The 26,043-nt window shown below is 29.9% G+C and overlaps 5 protein-coding genes across 6 annotated transcripts; 2 read left to right on the top strand and 3 right to left on the bottom strand.

Moving 5' to 3' along the window:
* Window positions 1-803: 803 nt before the first annotated feature.
* On the top strand, window positions 804-2,625 carry LOC101488467 (tetraspanin-11). Its single transcript, XM_004508546.4, has 2 exons — window positions 804-1,436; window positions 2,109-2,625. The coding sequence occupies exons 1-2, from the start codon at window positions 927-929 to the stop codon at window positions 2,418-2,420; spliced, it is 822 nt and encodes a 273-aa protein (XP_004508603.1). The 5' UTR covers window positions 804-926; the 3' UTR covers window positions 2,421-2,625.
* A 686-nt stretch (window positions 2,626-3,311) lies between these two features.
* Window positions 3,312-7,135, bottom strand: LOC101515706 (protein CHAPERONE-LIKE PROTEIN OF POR1, chloroplastic). Its single transcript, XM_004508545.4, has 5 exons — window positions 6,858-7,135; window positions 6,642-6,727; window positions 4,503-4,885; window positions 3,712-3,788; window positions 3,312-3,625 (listed from the first exon to the last, which is right to left on the bottom strand). The coding sequence occupies exons 1-5, from the start codon at window positions 6,914-6,916 to the stop codon at window positions 3,475-3,477; spliced, it is 756 nt and encodes a 251-aa protein (XP_004508602.1). The 5' UTR covers window positions 6,917-7,135; the 3' UTR covers window positions 3,312-3,474.
* A 2,638-nt stretch (window positions 7,136-9,773) lies between these two features.
* LOC101515371 (calcium sensing receptor, chloroplastic) lies at window positions 9,774-12,596 on the bottom strand. Its single transcript, XM_004508544.4, has 6 exons — window positions 12,294-12,596; window positions 11,960-12,205; window positions 11,238-11,430; window positions 10,839-10,980; window positions 10,367-10,498; window positions 9,774-10,138 (listed from the first exon to the last, which is right to left on the bottom strand). The coding sequence occupies exons 1-6, from the start codon at window positions 12,513-12,515 to the stop codon at window positions 9,904-9,906; spliced, it is 1,170 nt and encodes a 389-aa protein (XP_004508601.1). The 5' UTR covers window positions 12,516-12,596; the 3' UTR covers window positions 9,774-9,903.
* A 3,894-nt stretch (window positions 12,597-16,490) lies between these two features.
* On the top strand, window positions 16,491-17,318 carry LOC101498111 (uncharacterized). The gene has a single exon (XM_004508571.4). It carries the CDS (start codon window positions 16,631-16,633, stop codon window positions 17,222-17,224), a length of 594 nt encoding a protein of 197 aa, XP_004508628.1. The 5' UTR covers window positions 16,491-16,630; the 3' UTR covers window positions 17,225-17,318.
* A 6,857-nt stretch (window positions 17,319-24,175) lies between these two features.
* Window positions 24,176-25,896, bottom strand: LOC101514831 (large ribosomal subunit protein eL36x-like). 2 transcript variants are annotated; one of them, XM_004508542.4, is made up of 4 exons: window positions 25,806-25,896; window positions 25,540-25,645; window positions 24,496-24,695; window positions 24,176-24,386 (listed from the first exon to the last, which is right to left on the bottom strand). In XM_004508542.4, exons 2-4 carry the CDS (start codon window positions 25,639-25,641, stop codon window positions 24,356-24,358), a joined length of 333 nt encoding a protein of 110 aa, XP_004508599.1. In that variant the 5' UTR covers window positions 25,642-25,645; window positions 25,806-25,896; the 3' UTR covers window positions 24,176-24,355. The 2 variants fall into 2 exon arrangements, with proteins under 2 accessions (XP_004508599.1, XP_004508600.1); XM_004508543.4 differs by lacking the exon at window positions 25,806-25,896 and adding an exon at window positions 25,752-25,781.
* Window positions 25,897-26,043: the final 147 nt, after the last annotated feature.

Below are 26,043 nucleotides of genomic sequence, written 5' to 3'. Positions count from 1 at the left end.
GAATTTAAAAAATTAAACTCTAATAAAAAATGTAATTTAGTAGATTATCAACAAATTTAAAGAAGATATAAAAAGAAGATGATATATATTCATAATGAGTATTTATTTTGAATATAAAATATAAAAATAAAATTTTAAAACTATCAATATATAAAATTAAAGATATTAATACAATTTTTTTACAATGTAAAAAAAAAAAAATTAAAACCTCCTTAATTAGAGACACTCATAACGAGCTTACAAACATCACCAAAACAAGCCTGAAACATTATAACCGAAGTCATAACGTCACTAAAACGAAAGAGTACTCAAAACCAAGTAGTAGCGGAATAAAAGGAAAAGTAATAAAGCTAAAATGCTCTATTAAGTGTAGTGCAAATTTTTAAAGCAATTAATTTAGAGGTTTAATGTATAAATTTAAGCATGTCGGGTTTTCATTCTTTGCATTTTGCATGTTTGGTTTTCTAATTTGGGGGTGCAAAACATAATTTGTCAATAGAAAATAGACTTTGACAATTTGACTCAAAAAATGTATCATTTGGGGTGAATGAGATTAAAGAAATAAATTGAAAACTGTTATTGTGTTCCGGCGTAAGTACGTACGTGTGAATGTGAAGGTAACTCCCACCGCAGTATACAGTAGTCGAGCCACAAACTATAACCGCCAATAGCTGACGTGGCAGAACTACAATTTGCCACTGGAACACACCAGCAGAAAACCACCACAGAATGGCACATCCGTAAATAATCAAAACTCTAAGTGCAATCTTACAATATTCAAACTGACACGCCAACCGTTTATTTCGCTCCAAAAAACCTCCCTCACTACTTCTCCACTTATAAAACAGTTACCATTTCCAAATTCCAACCACAACACAATTTTTCTAAGTTAACATTTGACAAACTAATTTTTTCTTCAACAAAAAATGTTTCGTTTCCGCATAAGCAACACCGTAGTCGGTGCTCTCAACATACTTTCATTACTCCTCGGCCTCGCCGCTATCGGCACCTCTGCCTACATCCACACCCACGGCGGCTCCGACTGTCAAAAGGTACTTCAACTCCCACTCTTAATCGGCGGAGTATTCGTCGTGCTTGTTTCGGGACTTGGAATCGCCGGATCGTTGTTCGGTGTTAACAGTGCACTCTATGGTTACCTTTTGGTGACTTTTTTGCTTGTGGTTGGACTTGCTTTCTTCACCGTTTTTGCGGTGTTTGTCACAAATAGGGGGGTGGGGAAACAAATATCGGGGAAAGGCTATGGTGAATACAGAGTTGCTGATTTCTCTCATTGGTTGCAACGTTATGTGGTTAATGAAGAGAATTGGGATGAGTTTAAGAGTTGTTTGATGGATGCTCATGTTTGTCAGAATCTTGCTATCAATGGTGGTCGGAATAATGATTCTCTCATTTTCAAACACTTGTCTACTACCCAGGTTTTCTATTGTAACTTCTAAACTTCTATTTTTGTTATTCAAAATTTAATGTTACCAACAATACTATCTTTTACCCACTTTTTTAATCAATCAATACAAATCGTTGAAATTTATGTAGGTTTTTACATAAACTTAAACTAATACAATGTAAATTTTTTTTACCATATATCTTGGTGAAATTGATATGATTAGAGGATTGGAAAAATAGTTTTATTATGAATTTATTTAGAGTATTTGAATTATTTTTTTCCTCCAAATACTATAAATTCACAATAAAACTTGTTAACTAAGTTATGTGGATTCCACCATATATTTATGAGGAAAATGTAGGTGCAGTGCTTAATACTCCAATATCAAATATATGAGAAAATGAGTCGATAAAAATAAATGTACCCAACTTTATCTTATTCAAGGCAAGGGAGTATATAGTTTTTGAATAAATTTAGGTGCAGTGCTTAATATATAGTTTTTATTCTTCCTCTCACAAAAATACAGTTATTTTTTCATCAAAGAGATAGTTTAAACTAATTTGTGGCGGTTATACTCTATTTTAAGTGAGGAACAACAACATCAATGTCTAAAGAACATTACCTAAATTTTGTCCTATAGAGGTGAGGAATATTAATTTATAACTATGTTTTATGATGATGTTTGTTTATTTAATTTTTGCAGGCTGGGTGCTGTAAGCCACCTGTGCACTGTGGATTTGTGATGAAGAATGCTACATTTTGGGAAGTACCAAAGACAGGTTTGGCAGCGAATAGTTCAGATTGTGCAAAATGGAATAATAGAGAGGACAAACTGTGCTACGATTGCAATTCATGCAAAGGAGGAGTGTTGGCCAACATAAGGAATCAATGGAGACATCTAACTGTATTTAATGCTTGTTTGCTTGTACTTGTCACTGCCATTTATGCATTGGGCTGCTACGCCATCAGGAACAACCGTTTGGACTCTCGCTGCGACAACAGAGCATTGCCTTAATTCGTAAATAATAATTAGTTTATGCTACTTTTTATATATGTCTTCAATTTGTTATTAGGGACTGCTGTTGTTTGTTTATGCTACTTTTCAATTGTATGGTAATCTTTAGGTTTCGTGTTTTTTTTATATAGTCGTATGCTTTGGTATTTTGGATCTTCAGACATTCAATTCCCCTAACTTGTTTTAATTGATCAATTTTCAGTGCTATCTAGCATTTAGCATTTAAATTAAGTAATGTGTTTCTTGAATTGAGGAACTCCTTTCAAGTTTCAACCCTTTCTAAATGTTACTATTCATCTGTGTTAGCTCTTCGACTATCAAAATCAAGATCTTATCCCAACGTATTTGTTGCATTCAGGGACGCGGATTCAGTAAATTTTTAGTGGGACAAAAATATAGAATGCTTACATAGAAGAAAAATATTAGATTAAGGTCCAAAGTGGACTTGGGAAAAAGTTACGGCAAAAATTATTTGTCAGTGTAAATAGTTTTCCACTTTTAACAACATAACTATTTAGTGTTTTGCATAATATATTTTCTCAATAAATATTTCGATTTAGCAAGAAATATACATGACTTAAGATACCACCCCACCCAATAAAAAATACTTACAAACTTAGATAAAACTCCTCATTTTAATCTTTTAACAATTAGTACCTGCTATCAATTAACGCCCCAATCAACTTACTTAATTTTTGTTTTAATTAGTTATAAATTATATTTTATTAGATATGTTGTCACAGATGAATAGATGATCTGGTAACTGGTGAGGTTATAAGCTTGTTGTTAGTTGTTACTCATCTCAATCTAACTCAAAATTGGGGCAAGTTAGTCCACAAACAAGGACAAGTTAGATAAGCGATGCAGGTTAGCAAGGAGGAACATGCTCAGTAGCCAACCGAAATTTAGATTAACAAACTAGGCTTGGTAATATCTATGCTAACAATAGTAGGCAACTTAGCTAACTACAAAAAAAAATGTTGAGTTTTGATCTCCTAGAAACTCATTAAGAGTACAGTACATTGAATGAAACTATGGAAGAATAGTTGCCACTTCACTTGAGAAAAGTACAACCAATGAACAAGAACAAGTAAACTACTAATGATGTTAAGAGTTCAAGGGTCCAGGTTGGGCGCAGCAACATTGTTGGAATATTGGGTACCAGCAATGAACCAGAGACCCATCCAGCCACAAGAGCTCCAAACCTATAATTGTGCAATAAAGGATAATAGATGGTTAGTAAACAAAAATCAAAGGAAAAACGTAAGTCGAAGCAAGTAGCACCATTTACCCAATAATGCACGCTCTAGCCAAACTTTTCGTCTTTTCGTTAAGGAAGTATATGCAAGCAGCCAAAGAGATTGCCACCTATAACAAGAGAACGGCAGTGTTAATATGCAATTATTCAGGCAAGTGGTGGGAGATAGAGAGAGGGCAACAACAATTATTTTTGAATAATGTCCCTCAATGCAGTCCAACAATACATGAAACCCAACAATATTTCAAACTTCAGACACTGGCGAATAGATGGAATCATGGAGGGTTGTAGACATTTAATAACAAAGGTAATATCAAAAAATTTATCCAAAAGACTGAAAGGCTTAAAAATGTGCACGGCCAAGCTGCAAATCAAGATTAAAACTATGTTTGATTGTTAAGTGTTAAACGCTAAAGCCTGAAAGTCTGATAGCCACAAACAAGACATGACCAGCCCAGCGGCTTCTCTAAAATTTCTATGTCCTTCATTGGTAACCAAAGAGGCAAAGACAGCAGTCACTAAAGTCTTGTTAGAACTTCACAAGTATATCAACATCAAGCACTCTAAAGCCAAGGTAAATGACTTAACCATTCAGTATGGAAAACTACTTTGATTTTGATACACTCATGGCTTGATATAGTAACATTAAGACTAAGAGCCAGACAAACATATAATTTTGTTTTAGGTGGAATAATTTTCAAGAGGCATAGTTGCAATTTCTTATTTTCCTTTTTAGATATATACAAAATACAGTTTTATTTTCAAGAGTTGTGCTTTGATTATTATACACTGCACACAAATAATGAAAGAAACTCAAAGCAAACCTGAAAAGCAGGTCCAGTTTCAGCAGAATTCATAATGCTCCAGCCACCCATGAAGGCAAAGAGAAACAATCTCCTGAGGATAATTTCAGTTGGTGGAAATTCAACAGTGTTTAGCAAGTTCTTGATCCATGGTGGAGACTCCTCTACCTTCTTTTTCAACTTGCTTTTCAAATTAATTTTTGTTTTCTTCCTGTGAATGAAACTAGCCATCAATATTTTTTCAAAAGCAGCTTCTACTGATTCTACACTCCTCTCATGGCCAGCATATTGTTCCAACAGAAAATTTCTTGACCCCCAAATTTCTTCTTCAGAAGCATCACGGCTAACACCAAGGCGTCGGTAAGGATCCCAAACACTAACACGTGGGAATTTTGGGACATTACCTGTAGAAAATAGTGCATTTGTGCGACCATATAAATTCATTTATTCCATAAGGTGGAAAATAAAGACAGAAAAGTGTAGCTAAGTAACAAAAACACAGACTTTATGATTTTTTATGAATCATGATGCAACTCATTTGACACTTCAGCTTTCAAGCAATAGCAAATGATCCAAGAATCATGTTAAAGCTAAGGATATTTCAAACCACCCAACTACCCACCAGAAAAGCACATAAAACTAGTAAAGGCAATGTTGTACTTGCGATCAAATACTCTAGTAAACCTGAAGTTTTTTATTAAGTGTAAAAGATTCTCTCTCAAGAAAGGAATATAAATATGCTGTCAGTCTATGCAAGCATGGCTTCTCTGCCTCATTACTATGGCCATCAACTCAAGAAGATGAAGCTCCTCTTCAACAGAGAGACAGTTGGCTCCAACTAAACATGGAGAATGAAACCGCAATCATGATATTTTGGCTGTTCATGAGCAGTTTCCCTATTGAATGGAATTATATAGTACCCCCGCTTGCCTTCCCTCAACCCTTACATTTGATGTTGCTCCTATTTGTTTCCTGAAATGCTGTCCTGCTTAGCTTGAGATTTTGCAACTCTAAGTACCCCCCAAAATAACCTATGGTGTTCTCAAAGCCTTTTTTTGCTTCTCAGCATGCATTATGAAATTAGGGAATAATGCTAAATTTCCTATAAAGATAAACTTTTAAGAAAGTGAAATATACTTAATTTAATAATTAATATATTGAAAATAGAAAACTTATATGCTCTCTTGAACTATTGTTGTCAAATGAGGATAGTGAATGGCTAAATTTCCACCATATAAATGCATAGATCTTGCTAAAAATGCTCAATATTTGCTTCCGTATAGTCGATACAAACCTTTACCATTACTTGCAACTAGTGCAACACTAACGGCCAAAGCATTTCAAACAAAAGCCTACAATCTGAAAATCATGCAGATGCAGGACAAAAGTGCCAAAAGCTTACAACTTTAGATACTCTTCCACCATTCAATGGAAGTAAGGAAACAAAGAAACCATAACACTAGGATGCAAGAACCTTTTGGAGGGAAATTGAAATATTAATTGGCCCTTTGTGAACCCATAGAAACTTCATTAAAGAGTGCTGACCAGATAGCAGATAATTCAAAATTAGTGAAATCCCTCCTCTTCCCTCCCCTCTTTTGAACCAAACATGTCTCTATTTATTTTCCCTACCCTCCCTCCATGGAACCAAACAAAAGAAAAACAATAGAGTAACTTATTAAAAGAGTTTCAAATATAAATGGTCTATCTTTTAGCTTAATACATGATAGGAAATTATGACATCTTATGAATCATGTAACCAAACCCACCTAATGGGATAAGACCTCTTGTTATTATTGTTGTGAAAACTACATAATATAGATACTCCCACCAATTTAAATATTAGTAAAATCGTAAATGCATTTTTGGATCAAAGACAAGCACATCTTTGCTATGTATTTAAGACCAGAGCGAGTAGTGAATAAGATATTTTTCTAAAAATAAGCATAGGCATACATACCTATATCTCGGGGTAGAGTAATATTAACAACTAATAAAGTATGTTGATGACACAAATGACCAAGATTGTCTAATTGTTAATTCATAGACAGGAATATGCACAATCAATCAGTTACTAGTAGTTTTCATCGATAACTCAGCCAAGTAATATTTTCACATATCCGCATGAAATCAAAGATAAAATACGTAGGTCATACATACCTCCATAGGGCGTGTCGACCGCGCATCTAGTACGAAACGAAACATCAGAAAATGTTGCGGATTTCCTCGTATTTTCTCGGAGAGGCCTGTAAGAAAAATAATAATAATGAATTGGGAACAATTTAAAATGAAAAGAAATTAGCGAATAATAAGAAAATTGAAGCGAATTAAAGAATTATGGATATAATAAGAAGGGGAAATGGAGAGAGGGAGTACAGCTTTTTGGCGAGGAAAGCGGTGGCGAAATTGGGAGATGAGAGTGAAAGAGAAACCATGTTGATTGGTGAGCGTTGTTGTTTGTAATTAAGAGAGCGAGAAGTGTTGCGAAGCCCTAATTGAATAGGAGCATGTTCGAGTCGCCGGGAAAGGGAACGTCGTCGTTTCGTTCCGCAAGAGCAAGAGGAACAACAACGATATCAGATTACGTTTTTATCTGAGAGTAACCCCTCCAACGCTACACTTCGCACCCGCGTCCGAATACTACTGCATACCCCTTTTTTAGATTGCGGTAATATTAGTAATACTACTTTTTCTAGGCAAAGTCTACAAACAATTAATCATTAATAATTTTATACAGTCTCGGATAATAATCTTTCACATCACATTTTATCTATCGCATTGAAATTTATATTGATTACATTAGCATTAGCAAACCTCTCTCGTAGTCTTTTATTAAAAAAAAATGATACGTGTCACTTTTTTAGACATGAAAATATTTTAAAACCTACAATATTAATTCAAATTATAATAATATTCTTTCCAAAATAAATTAATTACAATAATAATTTATCTATTTAATTTTAATGTCTTTATTAAATACGTTCATTTTTAGTTTTAACTCCTTATAATTTTTCCGCATATACATCTTATCCAACACATGAATTAAAAAAACAATAATCAATGCATATATTGCCTTCAACAAATAGAATCGGTGTATTATATACAAATTATGCTAAATTAATCTAGTCGCAAACTACTTTTCTTTTCTCCATCTCTCTGTATGAATGATTTGAAGTAATCTATTAGTATTAAATACACTTTACATCATTTTTCTTTTATCCTTTTCTGTTTGTAAACCAATCCTTTACAATTTTAACAAATTTGTGTTTTTGTTATTTTCAAACAAGATATTCTTTTCATTTGAATGAATAATCAATATATTTTTAATAAAAAAAGAGAATCAAGAATCAATGTATATATTTTTTATAGATGAAATCACATCCTAATTACATCTATTTTTTTATTCATTAATTTTATATTGATTATTCTATTATTATATATAACACTCAACTAAAAAAAATCTATACACAATAAGACATGAGCATGTCATTACTTAGATGGAAGTAATACAAAAACAGATTTAAAATTCTACAATAGTTCTTTATGTATGACGTTCATCAAAAATCTATTATCAACATTAATTATTTTTAGTTTAAACAACAAACGCCGTCAAAAATATTTTAATTATACAAATTTTGCAACATATAATATGAAACAAAGATTTTCTTTTACCATTTCGTAATCATTTTGTGAGATAATTTGTTGTACTGATTTTTATTATAAATAATATTGAATAATATATTAACATAAATATATTTTAATGTATATATTTTTTCGCATAAATTATTATGCGTAATCATTAATAAAATGTTCCCCAAAAATATATTATTAAAATTGAAATAGTATAAATATATAAACAATTACTTCTCTATGTGTGAGTGAGTCTTGACGATGAAAAAAATATACAGTATTATAATTTTTGTATTTTTAATTGATTATTATAAATAAAAATAATACCAAACAAAATATTTTAAATTAATTATATTTTTAATTAATTATATTTTAAATCATATAAGATTAATAACTTTGATAATAATCACAAAAAGTCATTTATGCTAGGTATTAGAGTTTATTTAGCAATCATAAATATTGTAAGTGTATTCACTTTCATATTTTGTAGTATAATATATATTTTCCTTTTTATAAGTATTAAAGTTTAATTATATAAAATTTTAACTTAGAAAGGAATTTGAGATATTTAAAACATTTGGTTTCATTTGTTCCCTTTTTTAAAAGAATAATTTTTTCCCTTTTAAATTTATTGTAATTGTTTATCATCAACAACAAAAATAGTAATATAATCAACAAAAAACCTAATAACTTTCAAATAATATAGTTATTTGTATCTATATTTTCCCATGTCTATTTTTCAACAAATGACATCAATGTCACTCTAGTAGTTTTTAAATATATAACTATCTAATATTTAATGTCATGACGAGTTATAATTGAATGATATTGTCAATGTACTATATTTATTTTTTAAAATCATTTTGATAAATAATTAACGGTATAAAAAAATGACGAGTAAATTTACTAAAAAAACTTATATATTTATTTATGAAAAAAATAAATATATTTTATCCACTTCGTATTTTTTAGAATGTTTTTGTAATTAAATATACTAAATATTTAGATTACAAACATAAGAATTTTTTTTTTTTAATCAAAGAACATAGGAAATCTTCATATGAGCATGTCTATTTTTATCCTCATGTGTTGGATCAAACTTCAAATAGTTATTTACATATGTATTTTTATATACATTTCTTGTTTGTCTAAAAAAATGTATACATTTCTTATATTTTCTAATGTTCTCTTTAAACGGTGGTATTTATTTAAATTTTTTGATGTAGGTATCAATGTTTGCGTAACGATACATTCATTGTACCATGCAACAATCATTACATTTGAAGAGATAAATTTTATCACTAAATTCAACCATTATAATAGTGGTTATAGATACAAGTAAGATTTTAGAGAGAAAAATGATTGTCTCTCTATTTAATCTTCAAAGAAAATACATAGTTAGTGAATTAACTACATCATGTACTGGGAGTGAAATATTCAAATTTATTGGGTCTAAAATAATTATCAATATTGAATTCAAAAGTTAAAAAATAAAATAAAAAATGAACAATTTATGTTCAATTATATCCTACACATAAATTTATTTATTACTCCAAAATATCAGTGTGTTGCTAACACATCTCTTTTTATTTACAGGCATATGTTAAGTGTTGGTTTCATAAGATTCATTGTTTTTAGTGCGTATAAACAAGTAGAAGAGGATAAAACTTGAAAGAGATTTGACATATATATAAGAAATAATCAAATGAATATAATTTGGAGGACTTTGATTAACCATGGCACATATATATATTTGCTAGAGTTCAATATTGTGGAGTGAGAAAAAAGAATCTCAGTCAGCCCCAGGAAGTAGTTTCTGACTGGATTGCCTGCTAGTTGTACCAAAACCGGCAGAGATGACTCTGGATGGTGACAGCACCTCTGCAAACGAAAATTTATATGAATCTGTTCCTAATCTACTCTGTAACCACCCTTTCCCTCCAGAAAATCCATCACCAACTATCCATGTCTTCTTAAAACCAATCCCCGTTAATGTTCTTGCAACTATCTTTGCTGAGTCTGAGTACCTATATCATAAAGTATATTGTCCAAAAATCTTAAGTTCATAAGAAAGTAATAAAAATATAACCTATGACCGACACCATACACAACATTGACACGCAGACATTGTGATTGAATGTAATGTAACCACATACGTCTGTGTCGTGTTGGTGTCTGATCTGAAGTGTTTGTGCTAAATAGTGAACTTGAAAATGGTTACAACTAATAAGAGATAGACTTGGAAGGAAGCCTACGAGTCCAAGATCACAATGTTGGTGCCTTTGTTGATTTTCTTCAGATATGAGATCTTTAATGCTGCTATTTCACCTTCCACTCTCTTCACATTCCTCACTAGGCCTCTTATTTTGCTTGGCACTTCTTCCAATCTGAGTTAAATTTAAAAGCCATAATCAAGCAATGCTAATGCTAGCTAGGAACCTGTTAACTTCATAAGATTTAATCATGATGATAGTGTTTTGATGCTGTTCATTTTAACTTTTCAAGCAAGTGGTAGATCATCATATAAATACATGTGTAAAGCTCGTTTTGTTGGATTTCTTGCATTTCAAGCAATCAAGCATTCACGCATTCACACAGTTATGCATTCACCAATGGTTTACTATAGTAGGAATGTTAGCCGTCTGATCTTAATTTAACATTCAAGATTGAATGATTGTATCAAATGTGTGATTTCTACAAGAATTTTACAATAAGGAAGGCACTTACGGAATGGCAACCATCTTGTTCTTGGCACTAGAGGGGAGGCGAGGAATACCAGCCTTGTCCTTGTCCTTCTCTGACCTAATATCAATCAAAACGTAGTTTTGTGTGCATAACACATCAAGTGTTTGAGCTGGAGTCAGGTTTCCTGCAAGTAATATTATAAAACACATATATCAGCAGCCAATGAAAATTACTGTATGACATAAGGAGCTTGAAATTCACAAGTCCAATGGTTTGGTGTAACCATACAAGCACACAAAAATAGCATCAAAACGCAAGATAGAACCCTGACTGAAACAATTTTTTACCAGATTTAATTTACTTCTTGGGCGAACTCTGAGTTACCAGAGCCTTTTCCCCAAAGAACCGGAAGGTTAAGACAAAAAAACATGTCAAAGGTACCTTTATAACCGCGAAAATTGAAGGAGATTGCAGACCAGATAGGAGGAAACAAGAGGTATGCAATAAATAGTGCACCAGCTGTTCCAGCAATCACAGTAGGATCTGAAGAAGATATAGTATCTATGGTTGATGAGGCTATTGGCTTGGCACCTTCAATCACTTTGGTTGTTTGTTGTGCAGCATCTGCCACTGTCTAAAATAAAAGATTAAATCTCAAACAAATTATCAAAACGGTTAAAATAACTCCTTGAGAGCTGAAATATGATTTAATTAGGAAATAATTCCTTGTTCTATAAGTGTTGTTTTTGTTGCTAACCAACTCTAACATACTATGTGGATTAAATTTTTCAATTATGATTATATTGATACTATTTGACACACGGTCTATATATTGAATTGTAATTGGATAACATTAATAACAGCACACAAGAGACCGCATATAATCTGTAAATTTTCCAGTTCACACAAAAGTATATCAATTCAAATGTCTCCAAAGGTACTTGGTAATATACTGAATCACCGACATTTCAAATTGAAGTTGTATCTGGTGTCTGACATGCTTAACACTGACACATATAACTACAGACATAAAAAAAGAATGTGTTTGGATCCCAAAAATTTAGTTAGCACATTATCACTCAAATAGGAAGCAAATTCACTAATTCAACATTGCAAAAAATCAACATTCCCCAAAAGACACTCAATTGATTAAGCAAGCAAACCTTAGCAGCAGTGAAAACAGGTTGAGTATCAAAACCAGAGCTTTGAAGTGTTTCTTGAGCCTTCTTAGAAGCCTCCGAAATAGCTGGTGAAGCAAATTTCAAAGCCTCTTCACCAGCCTGCTGCACAATTGGCAACGCCGTTTCAAATCCAGGCTTCAAAACATTCCCTATAGCTTCAACAACACGCTGTGCTGAATCCAAAAAACCCGAACCAACCTCCTGAACCTGATCAATCGTCTGCTCCACCTATAAAAAAAATGAAATTCTAGTTACTGGGTATGCTTGCAAAATGAAGAAACATGATAAAGTTAAAAACTTTGGGAGAAAAACTTACTTGGGTGAGTGAAGAAACAATCTGGTCCTTGGAGATGTTGACAGCAGCTCTCGCTTCATTTGGAGGGGTGAAGAGAGCGAGAAGTGAAATGGTTGTTGAAGTTGGTAATGATATGTTGATGTTGTGGAGGCGTTTAAATAGAGGTTTGGAGAAAGTGGTGGAAGGAGTTGGAAGAGAAGGTCTTGTTGTTGATGAAGCCATAGCAGTAATCTCCAATGCCATTGTTTTGGTTGATGAATGAATGATGATAGAGAGAGCAAGGAAATAGAGTATTTGTATGATGATGAGAGATGTGTGGTCAAAATCTAAAGACCACTGTTTTTATGTTTGTTCACCTAGTATTGATTTGAAGCATATTCATTTAGAAATCATTATTACTCCACGTGGCATTTTGTTTTAGGGGAGAATATAATTTCCTACATTCTCATTGGTAATCTGAACATCAATCTCTTTGTGTGATTGTAATTCATCTTTCTTGTGCAAAAGTAATACATGATTTAATGTTTGGCATTGCTGCTATACTCCAATTTTGCAAGACTCTCCATTAACTAAGACCCCACATTTTTGTCTTGTCTTTTTCATTTTCTTTGGTTATAATAAAATAATAAAATCATGAAGTTGAATTTGAATTTTATGTTGAAAACTAAGTAGAGGTAAAAATTCCTTAAAATTTATATTGATAAAAATTAAAGAAATGAATACACTGCATTGAGTTGGAGTGCATAGAAGATATTCTTCCAAAAAAATGGTGTGGTGTGAACTCCAATTACAAGACAAGAATGTGGGCCTCAAGAGTTAAGATTGTTTGGGCAAAACAAAAGGGAATCAACATATAGCTATTGAGCCCAACTCCCCTGCATGACCTGTAAGTTTAAGTTGTATCATATCTACTTGACAAAATTTGATTGTATGTCTATTTTAGAAATATAATCAACTTTAGTAATAATCAATTATATGTAGTAAAATTAATTCATGTATTAGAGAAATAATTTATTATATTTTGATTTTTTATAACTTATAAATAAAATAAATTTATTATGATAAACTTTTTAGTATGAAATTTATTTGTCATGAGTGTTTATAAGTTTTTTAAATATAAATTGAGTCAGCAGTAATATATATATTTCAACCAGTGTCCTACCGGTTCAACCGTTGCACACTAACCAATTACTTCGCAATTGAATTTATAATTAAAAACTGATATTAAATAATATATATTATATAATTAATTTATTATATTAAAGGTTAAATATATTTTTTAGTCGCTACAAAATTTTAAAATGAGGTGTATTTTTTTTTGTTAATATATTTGGTCTCTACTGTTAAGTCAACAATAGTTGACTAACATAAATGATGCGTGTTACTGTTGTGGAATTTTTTTTTTTTTTTTTTCTTATTGTTAAAGTTATTTTTACAAAATTGATGGATTTTTAATTTATTTTCTACAAAAAAAAAAAATTATTCAATAAAAGAGATATAGCTAGCAAAATAGAGAAGGGAAAGTTGAGAGGAAATTGGATTAATTGAAGTTAATGAATTCACACAATCACAAAGTGGGACGATTAGTATCCAACCAATTTCGATTGATGAAATCTAAAATTTATAAAAAATTAAACTAAATAACTATGATGAGAAGTACTTTAAAAATAAATATATCCCAACCGAAACATATATATTTAGAATGAAACATAGAAATTATCAAAATATTATAATTTTATGTTCCAATGTTGATTACATTAAAAATCTATCAAAATGTAAAACGTCTCTCATGCATGTCAGTGTCACATGTTATTTAAATTTGAATTTACACTAAACTTTAAATCAATTTTCTTTTCAATGTATACTAGCAAAAAGGCTAAAATTTCATCTTTCATTCATCTGGTTGTCTTCATTCTATAGTACTTAGAATTGATTTTCACATAGAATTGATTTTCTATGCAGTGCTATTCTTCTTTCTTGTCATTCATAAAAGAGGTGATGCACTACCATTAACAATGCAAGAGGAGGATTTTATTGAATATTCCTCGTTATCTATCTATTGAAGATAAAATTCAAATAATATCAATTAAATTCTATAATAATAATAATTGTATTTTGTTTATTTATTTTCCTTCCCTTTTTTTTCTTGCTTGTTAGGTAGGTAATTTGGTTCGTTTATTTTCTGTTTAGTTGGTTAGTTTTCTATTAAGTTTGTTTCACTCTAGTTAGTTTCTGAACACTTCTTTTGTGTTTAATATATTAAACCTTTGGGTCATCAATGAGATTAATTAATTAAGCTTTCTCTTTCCTTTCTGTCAATTGGTTTTCATAGCCGGTAATTAATTTGTGAAATAATTATTGTCGGATATTTTCACCAGAGTCTAAGGAAAAAACAACAACTTTCGCCTATAATAAAATAGAATTTCATAAACACAACTTAAGATAATCCAACAAGAAAAACTTTAAGTTCTGATTCAAATTACCAGTGAGTCAGAATTGAGAGATTATTAATTATATTTTTTTCTATAATTGCGAATGAGTATACTTGGAGGAAGTAAAAATGACAAACAGAGACACCCATTATGTGACAAATTAAATGTTGAATATTAGTTATTAATTTGAGTATGAGGTTAAAATTAGGAAGCATGTGGGTTTTGTTTGTTTTTGGGCTTTTGAGGTGTGAAATTTGTTTGTTGGCTGATGGAATTTTGCTTGTAGGGGTACTTGTCATTCAAATGCACAGTTCATTTTCAAATATATTAACCACAATAATGGCACCTTATGTCACCTCATTCCCTTGGATTTTTCTTCACCAAAACCATAGCTAGCTCCATAAAAGAAGATCTCATTCTAGCTATTAGGAAAAATATGTTGATTTGGAGATAATTTTGTCCATAGAGTATAAAGAAACATCTCTTACTTTATAAATTAGTTTCTACCTTATAAATTAATTTTGTAAGCATATATTATACCTAATATAAAATCAGAGTATAATGATTCGGTTATCTATAATTTATAACGATACACCAAGTTCAATAATATTGAACGTGAGAAGATTTAATGAAAAAACTAAAATCTCAATTTGAGTAGAAATAAGGCATGAACCTGATAGTGGCAACATCTTACACTTTTGAAAACCAAATTGGTTGTTTGTCCTTTTAATTATTATTTTGTATTTTACTATATCTTGATTTTTTTTGCTAATGATACCAAATAAACACTAGTCATTAAGATTTGCACAAAAGTTTCTATTTACTATATCTTCATTTTCTTTAGCTCTTATTTAAGATCCTCCAACACTAGTCATTAAGATTTGCACAAAAGTTTCTATTTACTATATCTTCATTTTCTTTAGCTCTTATTTTAAGATCCTCCAACAAAGTTTACGTATATTAAATAAAGTAATTATAGTAGTAAAATTGTCTAAAAAATATAATATTTTTATATATTTATTTTTACAATGATTGAAATCATAAAAAAAAAAAATAGAATTTGCATTTTTAATTGTAAATTAAATAGAAATATTTTTGTAAATAAATTATTAATATATGTGGATTTCTTTTAGAAAAAAAAAACTTATATTAAAGAATAAATAAAAAGTAAAATAGAGAGTTTTATAATTAAGGACGGAAGACTCTCTCACAATCTATAGTAGGTTTTAGATTGATGTAAAAATAAAGAGAAAGAAAGAAAATAAATAATAAAAAAGAGGAGAAAGAAAAAAGAAACAATGTGATGAATAATATGATGGACAAAGAAAAAAAAAATAGTATATGATATATAAAAGTGATATAAAAAATAGAGAATGTGTGAACAATCAAAATTAGTCTAATTCATCTAAACCTTTTACACATTACATTTTTTAAAATATATATACTATTCTCCCATCCTACTTAGAAACCACATTTTAGTCATGTTTAGTAGTTACTCATTCTTGCATGTTTTTAAGTTGAATCAAATGCCTTTAAATATTCCTTTTTCTTTTTTATAAGATAATATTCTCTTTTTTGTTATAAAAAAATTACTTTTATATTTGATCAATAATATAGATCAAATATGTACTAAATTGTCTTTTATAAAAAGGGCATGAATAATATTTATGTTACTATTTTTTTCCTTTCGTTAGAATTTAAAATCTATTAATTCTTTCAACACATTTAACCCTTAGTTTAAACCATCCTAATCAAACTCTTGTATATATAATATTAGCTTTGAAGAAGGAAACAAAACCAAATGTGACAAACAACATGTTATTAATCATCTCATTCTCAACCTCTTTGTTACATAGGTCTTCAATTTGTTAGTGATAAACTCCTTTTAATCTATCCTAAAAAACCTACCCTTTTTCTCCACCTCTCATGGAAAACAAAGAAACCTCAAAACTTGTACACCAAACTGAAAATCAAAACAACCAGAACATTATTTCTTTGATGCCTAACAAAACAGATAAATCCTATGAGACAAGAGAAGAAAAGAAGATTCCAAAAATATCAAACAACAAAAAGTATCTAGGAGTAAGACAAAGACCTTCAGGTAGATGGATAGCTGAGATCAAAGACTCATCACAGAAACTAAGACTATGGTTAGGAACTTTTGACAGAGCAGAAGATGCTGCTCTGGCTTATGATTCTGCTGCAAAGCTTCTTAGAGGAAGAAATGCAAAAACAAATTTTCAAAACAACAAGGGAATCATGAACACTAATCAGGAAGAAGAATACTTCAGAATTTTAGGGAAGAATCCAAGAGCTTATCAACTTCTTAAGCATGCAGTGATGAAGAACCATGCAGTTAATGATGAGATTATGATGAGAGACCAAGTTGTTGAGGAAACAATAGTTTGTTCCATTCCTGATATTGAAGGTTCTGCAGGGTGTAGTGGAATTTCATTTGGAAGTTCTAAGGTTTATTCTTCTGTTTTTGTTGCTCCTTCTTTTAGTGCTTCTCATTGTTAATTAATTAAGTACTAACCCCTTAAACAATTAATTAGTATGTCTTAATAAAATTTCACTTTTCTTTATTTTAAATCTAATTATTGTTCATTTTCAATATATATTTGATATCTGTTATATATGCATGCTGCCACCATATTATGATATATATACTCCCCATCTCATTTTCTTTATTACTACTAATTCCTCTATAGGTTTAAACATTTATACTTAATTTCATCTTGATCTAATAATGCGGATTCATTTTTTAAAATAATCCTTTTTTAAATTACCAAACTGCCCTCTTTCATTTGAGATTTGCAATGAAACTTAATTTCATTTATACTTAATTTTTTTAAATAATACATAATTTCATTTCGTGATTTGCAATGAAGATTTCATGAAGAACTTCTTCTTTTACAAAGGCAACTTCATGTTGTTTTATTTTTCATTTTAAAAAATTTGAAGAAGCCGTCTTTTAAAAAGGGACATTTTACTATTCAAAATTTTTTTTGGCTTTTTTTTTATCAACAATTAAATGTAAGAAAAAAAATAATATAATAAAATAATTCATTAAAATTGATAAATACCAACAAAAAAAAATTACAGAGGTTGAAATAAAATTAATCTCGAAGGTGGCTTCAACTACCACATCCTTGAGATTTTCTCACACGCTAGGGGTTTTGACGATTTCTTGATACATCACTGATTTGTTATTCTTCATCTTCTTGTTCTTGAGGATGTCGAGGAGAAAATGTTGCGAAAGAACTATTTTCACCTTGCGAAAGAACTATTTCCTCGAAATTAAATTGTTCTCTCGACATGAACCTGTAGGATTGATGTGGTGTGTGGGAATAAGTATGAGGAGGCGGTTGAGTGGCAAACAATGTTAGTATATAATATTAATTTTGTTGTGTTGGTTGCTTCTTGGAAAAATTGGGAGTAGATAGTGGTGGAGGTTCGGGTGGATTGACAAGAGGATCGATCAATTGGTTCTCTACAAAAAACAAATCGCTTGGAATTTTCGCAAAATCAAACCATATACTCATAACTTAATTTAAATTCAATATTTAGACATTGACCATGAAGAATGTGTTTCTCTGGTTGATTTCACTAGATCTTTGTTCTTTTTTTTGTAGAATAATGTTCAACTATAGTTAATTTGTTTATGCAAATCTACCTTATGGTATTTTTTTTTTTTATGTTCCTTGGTGACTGTGGTATTTCTTGTGGTAGTCAAAATTGTAGTTTCACTATATCTATTTGATGCATTTCTATTATGTAAAAACAAATCAAACATATAAAAATAATTGAACTTTAGAATTTAGAAATACCTTAGCTTTGTCTTCAATTATCCAGTCTACTTATTTCTTTTTAGTAGATGTTGAATCATTCTAATCAATTATTGGTATAAAGCTTCCATCTGTTATGATGTATCACATTCTTGTATATTGTGATTTAAGGAATAGTTGCATCTTATTTTTCTAAAAGTAGTAGTCCGTACCATCAAAGTAAAGTGGTCTATTTGATTATCATCTTTCAACGATATACTTAACCTTTTACATTGCTTTCTGAATCTTTTCCTCTAACACTTTTTGAATATTAACCCGTAGAGGTAGACTCTGATGTCAATTTAAGTAACAATGTCAATCACAAGGAATGAGAGTTGAATTGTGATTCTCTTTTAAAAATTAATTGCTGCTTTTAATTTTAAATTAACTCAAAATTAATTTTGGTTTCAAAACAAAAATGCAGAACGTTCTTGGTTAGTAAAAATCAAATGATGAAAGATTATTTCTTCGTGATCAGTGTTTGTGAGTGAGAAATAATTAAAGATAAGGATAAGAGAATCACACAATGATGTATCATGATTCACCCAAGATGAACTATGTACAATCCTCACAATTTGTGACTTTTTCCACTAATGTGCTTTACACATGAATGTTCTTGCTTTCACACAAACTTTCTTGATCACTTTTGATCAGTTACAATTTTCATGTTTCAACCTTGAAAGAATTTCTTACAATTACCTTTAAGTCCATGAAGTGTTTTTACACTTTACCTTTTACTTACAAAAAGAACTTTTACAAAAACACTTAAACTAATTTTAACAAAATAGTCTTGAGTTTCAAATGAAATTATGAAAGAAGATTGATGGATTTATATCTACTCAACACTTGCTTGAGATTGATTTTCAGCAAAAAAAAAACTCAGTAAAATTATCTATGAATCTAGTGAGAAAAAACCAGACCTTTTACTTGATTGAAAAGCTTTGTTTTCTCAAGTATGATTATTTAAGTGATTAATTAATTGCACTTAAAATTCTTGGTGTTGTCTTCACCATGAGGTTCTTCCTATATGTGTGATGAAGGTTGATGACAGCTCATATAGTCGTTATTAATCCAGCTGTTCAGATTGATATTATAACAGGCATGTGTTCTATTTTATCTAGAACATTCTTCGTTTGTGTTTTGAGTGAGTACTAAGACTGATATCATTTGACAATTGTTTGGTGTCATTGTTTCTGCTTTGTATGCAAGTTGTCTTTCTGCAGAGGTACAACATCAGTGTCATCTTTATCCTAGTTGTACTTGTTAATAGGCCATCAATCTGGAGATTGAACTTGTTATGATTTTTGATGTTGTTTTGCTTCTTTTAAACTTTTGCGTTTGATGATGTTTCTGAGTTGCCATAATATTTGATTTACTTAAGATCTGAATTTAATTCATTTCATTTTTATCTTTAAAACAAATTGTCCAAAATGATTTTGTATAATAAGGCTGATACTTTCGCAATCCAGAATGATCTTAGTTTGACTAAACTGATGCTGTCAAAAACCAGAAGTATTTTGGTTTGTCTAGATTGTTGTTCTTATGAACCAGAATGATCTGGTATACACTAAAATAATCTTGTGTTGTTGTATAGGGTTTATCTTTCTTCAAATAGCACATTCAAAAGCACAAGTTAAATAGCAACACACTTTATAATCATAATTAGAAATTAATTAACTTTATTTGACTATCTTCAAAATATTAATTTGAGATTTTGCATCAACACAATATAGTCATTTTGTTAGTTTGTTGCGTTAATGATGTTAACATGGACATTAACTGTTCATGTGGCGAGCCCAATTGTTAGCCCATTTATTGTCATGTAAGTGATATGTTAATTTGCCCGATTTTGAAAATAAGATAGGTTAATTTGCCCGATTTTGGATATATGATGGGTTAATTTGTCAGATTTAAAAACGAAAATGAAACTCAATTATTTAAAAAATAATTGAAAATTTGTCACTATTGCAACATTAACATCTCCCTCTATATAATTCATTTTTGTTCTTCTTCCATGATTTCGTATCTTCTTCTTCTAAGATTTTATATCTTCTTCTTCTTCTTCTAAAAACCTTCATTTATATAATCCATTCATCTAAGCCACTCGTGGTGTTCCAATTGTAGAAAATAAAAGAATAAAAAAATCACATATTCTTCTTCCTCCATGGGTGAAAGTTTGAATCTGGTGATTCTCAAATGTTATTGTGAAAGAAAAGTTGTTGTTAGAGTTTTCTTAACTAAAAAAAACTTTTGAAGATAATTCTTTTCATGCCCTTTGCCAAAGGTAATTTCTCCATTTTCATTTTCCATTTTCCTCCATTTTTGTTTCCCTATTTTTCCTAATTTTCTCTCCAATTTTTTCTACCGTTATCTTAAATCTTGCTAATTGATTTCTCCAATTTCTCTCATTTTCTCCCCCAAACTAATACACAAGAAGGACTAAACCAAACTAAAATACCACTTGATCCACTCATGAAGATTAAGTGTTGTCCCAATAAGTATATGTCCAAAGAGATGCATCAGAAACTAGAAAAAGGTTATGATAACTCAAGAACTGTATTGTAAATTTTAATATGATTGTAGGAACCAAATTCCTAATAAGTGAACAATTTCATTGATTGATTTGTACATATTGATTCTGATTTTTACAAGTTAAAATATATGGATTTAGAGGAGCGATTATATATTCTAATGAGTTTGGTATAAGGTCACCATCCATAAGGGGGTCTACACCATTATTCATGAATACACCACCACCCATCAGGATACCTACACCACCCCTCATGAATGCACCACCCATTTGAGCACCATCATCCATGACAAGACTAACTCCTGCACAACCAACCATTGGTGTATCATTTCATAAGTCTAGCTTAAGAACAAATGAACCAGATTTAATGTTTTTCATTCATAAACCTAGAATGCGACCTCCAAGTTTAGGGTACTAAAGATATGAGTGAAAATTTGAAGAATGAAGCAATTGAAAAATGAAACATTTTGATTCATGTTTTTTTGCTTCATCTTATTGGTGTTTTGTTATATTTTAAATGATATAGTTGACATTTATTACTTATTAATCTCTCTTTTTAAATCATTTAGATGGTGTATTTGACACTTATTTCGATGATGATACGATATATTTTAGCTGATGCAATTGACACTTATTTAGAGTTTAATGAGCTTCATTAATGCATTTTGTTATTTAGTTTATTTTAAAAGAATGTCTCAATGGCTAACTTGCTTATAATTGTAATCTTTATGACTTATTTGCTTATAAGTTATAAATTTCATATACCAAATTTAATACTTTATATTTTCCAACAACAATGTTACATAAAGACATTCCAACTACTACCTTCTAACAATGATTCAACATACAAAATATAAATATTATTTCAAAAAAATACTTCAATATTTTGACTTCATTCCTTAATGGCTTAACTTTGTTCACCAACCTTGTCTTCTAAATCTCTTCACTTCCATGGTCCCTAGATAATGAGATTAGTTTATCATTCATTCTTGCTTTTCAAACATCATCAGCTCTATTGTCCTTAGTTGATGATTTTTTTAACAAATTGTCAACCTTGCCCAACCATTTTGTCTTCCACACATTTTGGTCAATTTTCCAACTAAGTAAATCTAGTTTCTTGGCCTCATCAACCCATATAAAGAAGTTGCTTTATATGTATAATTCAAAAAAAAATTAGAGAGATCGAAGAAAGAGCATGAAAAAAATTATCTTCCAAAGTTCTATTTAGTTTGAGCAACTTTAACAACAACTTTTATTTCATAATGACATTCGAGAATCACTAGGTTCAAGTTTTCACCCTTGAAGAAAGAATAATAATTGTTTTTTTATTTTTTTATTTTCTACGATTTGAACATTGTGAAAGAGGGAAAAAAAATTATATAAATGAAGGTTCTTTAAAGAAGAAGGTATGAAATCAAGGAAAAAGAACAAGAATGAATTATATTATATATAGATGGAGATGTTACCGTTGCAATGATGACAAAATTGTAGTTTTTTAAAAAAATGTTGAGTTTCAATTTCGTTTTCAAAATCGAACAAATTAGTCTTTCGTATTTCCAAAATCGGACCTCTTAATAATTTACTCAAAATTCAAATTATACCAACACATAATACACAAATACAATTAAAAACACAAAAAAAAATCATTTCGTAAACCAAAAAACTCATTTTTTGAAACAAATTTCCAAATTCAGAAGATTGTAAAGAAGAAGACAAACTTAATTTGTTCACCATATTCAATTATTTTGTATAAACAACAAGAAAATTTAGGGGGAAAAAATGACTTTTAATGAACTCTAATTAATTAATTTGGAGAAGAAGAAATCAAGTGGGAAAAAATTTCAAGACTATTTTGAAGAAACAAAATTTTTTCAGTAATCTTGAATTTTGGTGAAGTCTAAATTTATTTGAAAAAGAAAAAATAAAGTGAAAAACCTTTCAAGAACTTAATATTGCCTATATGTTAAAACCAGCATTAATTGATTTTCTCAATTTCCCTTAAAAATTAAATAAGAAAACATATATCCAATTTACGATGCTGACGCCATAGGATTTATATGAATGACAAGGTCTCAATAAACCATCTTCAAAATTATGATCACCATAGAAAAACAAGGAAGTGACAATATAGGATAAAAGGAGGAAAAATACACAAAATTGTATAAAAGTAAAAAAGTTTATATTTACATAGATCAAATATGTATTTAAATTTAAACCAATAAAGTATTAATGAAATATTTTATTAAGAGACGGTGTAGTCTCAACTCAACAACTAAATATTATATTTCATTTTTCAAAAAATATATATATATATATATATATTATTTTAAATGGAATATATTGTTATAAAAAATGTATTATATATAATCTGCCGGAGATTCTCTGTGAGTGACATTAATTAGTTGTCAAATTTTTTCAATGATATTTAGAGAAAATATTTTAGTAGAAAATATTTGTTAGTAATTTGAAATTAAGTAATCAAGACCCCATTAAGTAATGATTTGTTAGAAAGCAAAATTTTAGATACATGCATTACCATTAGACGGAACATATGAAATATTTTGCCACAGTTTGAAATATTATACTTGCCAGCAAACATTAATAGACAATGTTGGCATGACAATTGATGAGGTACTTTACTTGTGTCTTGCTAGTGTAATGTTCAATTGTACCCACCAACACAGAGATAAGATGAAGATAATATAATATGATTACCATAAGCTTTAAGTTTAAGTAAACAAATTTCCAGTTTAGAAAAGTCTTTATGAAGTATAAGAATTCTTGAGCTAAATCCAAAGTTTGTTAGTATGTTAAAACTTTCTTTTGAAGCATTCGACGTCATCTTCGTTCCTCACTCTTATCTCAAATGGCAATATATTGTCTGAAATTTTATTGTCATGGCCTTAAAACAAAATTTACCTCCCTTTGGAGGAAACTTAGGGAAAAAAAAAGTGTACACAATAATATTTGTTTTTTAGATTTTAGCAAGTTTTTAATTTATTTATTTTTTAATATTAATTTTGTATTTAATTTAACCACTCCTAATAAATTATCAATCCTCTTTATCATCTTAATCTGTTGATATCAAGTAATTATACAGAAACACAAATGAAATATAATAAGTTTGCTTGAAAAATTGATAAATATTGATTTTAACTCAGATGTGTCAGTTAAATAGAGTACATTTCTAACCATTAATACTTGAACAAAATCAAACGAAAGAAAAGCTAATACAGTACGTCCATAAAAAAAACATTGACTTATATCTAAAACCATAACAAAAGTAAATCATATTTATTTCTTCTTGTCTCCTGCTCCACCAGCCCTGCACACAATTAAAAGATAACATAAGAAGATATTTTCATGAAGTAACAATATATTTAATTAATAATAAAACACTTGGTATGTATAAACACAAGCCATGAAGTGCAAACCTCATCTTTCGGAGAACATTAGACATCTCCTCACGCTTCTTCTTTGCGCGTTTATGGGTTCCAAGCTTTCTCTTGGCAACTTTCAGTGCCCTCTTATCCTTTCCGACCTTCAGCAACTCAGTTATACGCTTTTCGTAAGGTGCAAAGCCAGCAACCTCTCGGATGAGATTCCTTACAAAGTGCACTCTCTTGCTTGTTTTCTGTTCAGTGGTAAACAGTAAAGATAAGCAAACACAATATTAAAACAAAAATCACTCTCATAGACTCTTTTCGACAATTTCCTTCTTTTCTGTATTTTATCTTTCATTCAGTATCTTTTAAGACATTTTAATTTTAGCCACAGATTTATATTCAAATCAACATACTTCAAGCTAATTTTTGTTCTGGCCATATATTATAGTACAACAGTCACACTAAAGTAACAATGCAAGTAATGTGTTTTAAATATGAAAATGCCAAGTAATAAAAAAGCAATCGATATGAACCATAAAAAGCTGGTTTATTATTTATCATATAGTAGCAATTCAAATATACTCGTTGAGGATTCATTTTACATCATATTTGTGACAACTAGCTCTGCTTTTTTGACATATTATGAAAATCAGTCTAAAAATTATAACAGAAAGTTGACATTACAAAAATCAAAAGGACTGAGAAAACAGACTCCAAAATCAATGTTCTTGTGAATCACTGCCTGCAATCTATACAACTCAACTCAAATCACATTATCAGATTTTTTCACACTACTTGAGCATTTTTAACTAATGTAGACAAATGCTATTCCATTGCAACAAAAATGAACTCAGTCTCTAACGACAAATCCAACAAACATAAAAAACTAAATCCCAAAGGATTTAATTAGTATGCAGTGTAATAGTTAAACCAACCAACTACAAACGTTAAATTATTACAAATATTTGTCTTTAATTAAAACTATTTTAAAAACCACATATTCTATTGGTGTGATGTTTAAAAAGATTAACACTAACATTGCCTCAAAATTAAACTCAACAGGAAATTCAAATATAAAATTTATAATCTTACCCCTTTACGATCTGAGGGTCGTGGAGCCAACTCCTTCTTGGTGACAACGTGACCTTTGTTCAATCCAACAAAAAGACCGGTACTTGGCTGCTTTGGAGCCATTTTCCTGAATAAAATAGAAACAATAATTCACAATTCAAAAACCTAACAACCAATTTAAACTATTGGAACAGAAACCAAAGAGCAATGTGAAAAAGAAAAGAATAAACTACAAAATTGATGGATCGATGGAATGGGAAAAGGAGAGAAAAAAAATATTCAGTTACCTGCGGTAGCATAAACTAGGGTTTTGAGAGTTTCAGCTTAACATTTTAAATTATTGATGACCAGAACAAATCAAACCCTGAATGCTGGCCCAAGTAACCGCCTGGCCCAATGGAAAACTATAGTCCAATATATGAAAAATTTACCCTATACCCCAAAAAAAATTAAAATGTCAAATACATTTTTGATTTTTTTTATCTTTTTTTTACTATTTTACCAATTCAATTTTATTTTTTTTAT

This window comes from Cicer arietinum, chromosome 7, assembly GCF_000331145.2.
Source record: "Cicer arietinum cultivar CDC Frontier isolate Library 1 chromosome 7, Cicar.CDCFrontier_v2.0, whole genome shotgun sequence".
Lineage (NCBI taxonomy): Eukaryota > Viridiplantae > Streptophyta > Magnoliopsida > Fabales > Fabaceae > Cicer > Cicer arietinum.
Note: the sequence above shows the minus strand (reverse complement) of the source record. Positions and strands in the feature narration are given on the sequence as shown.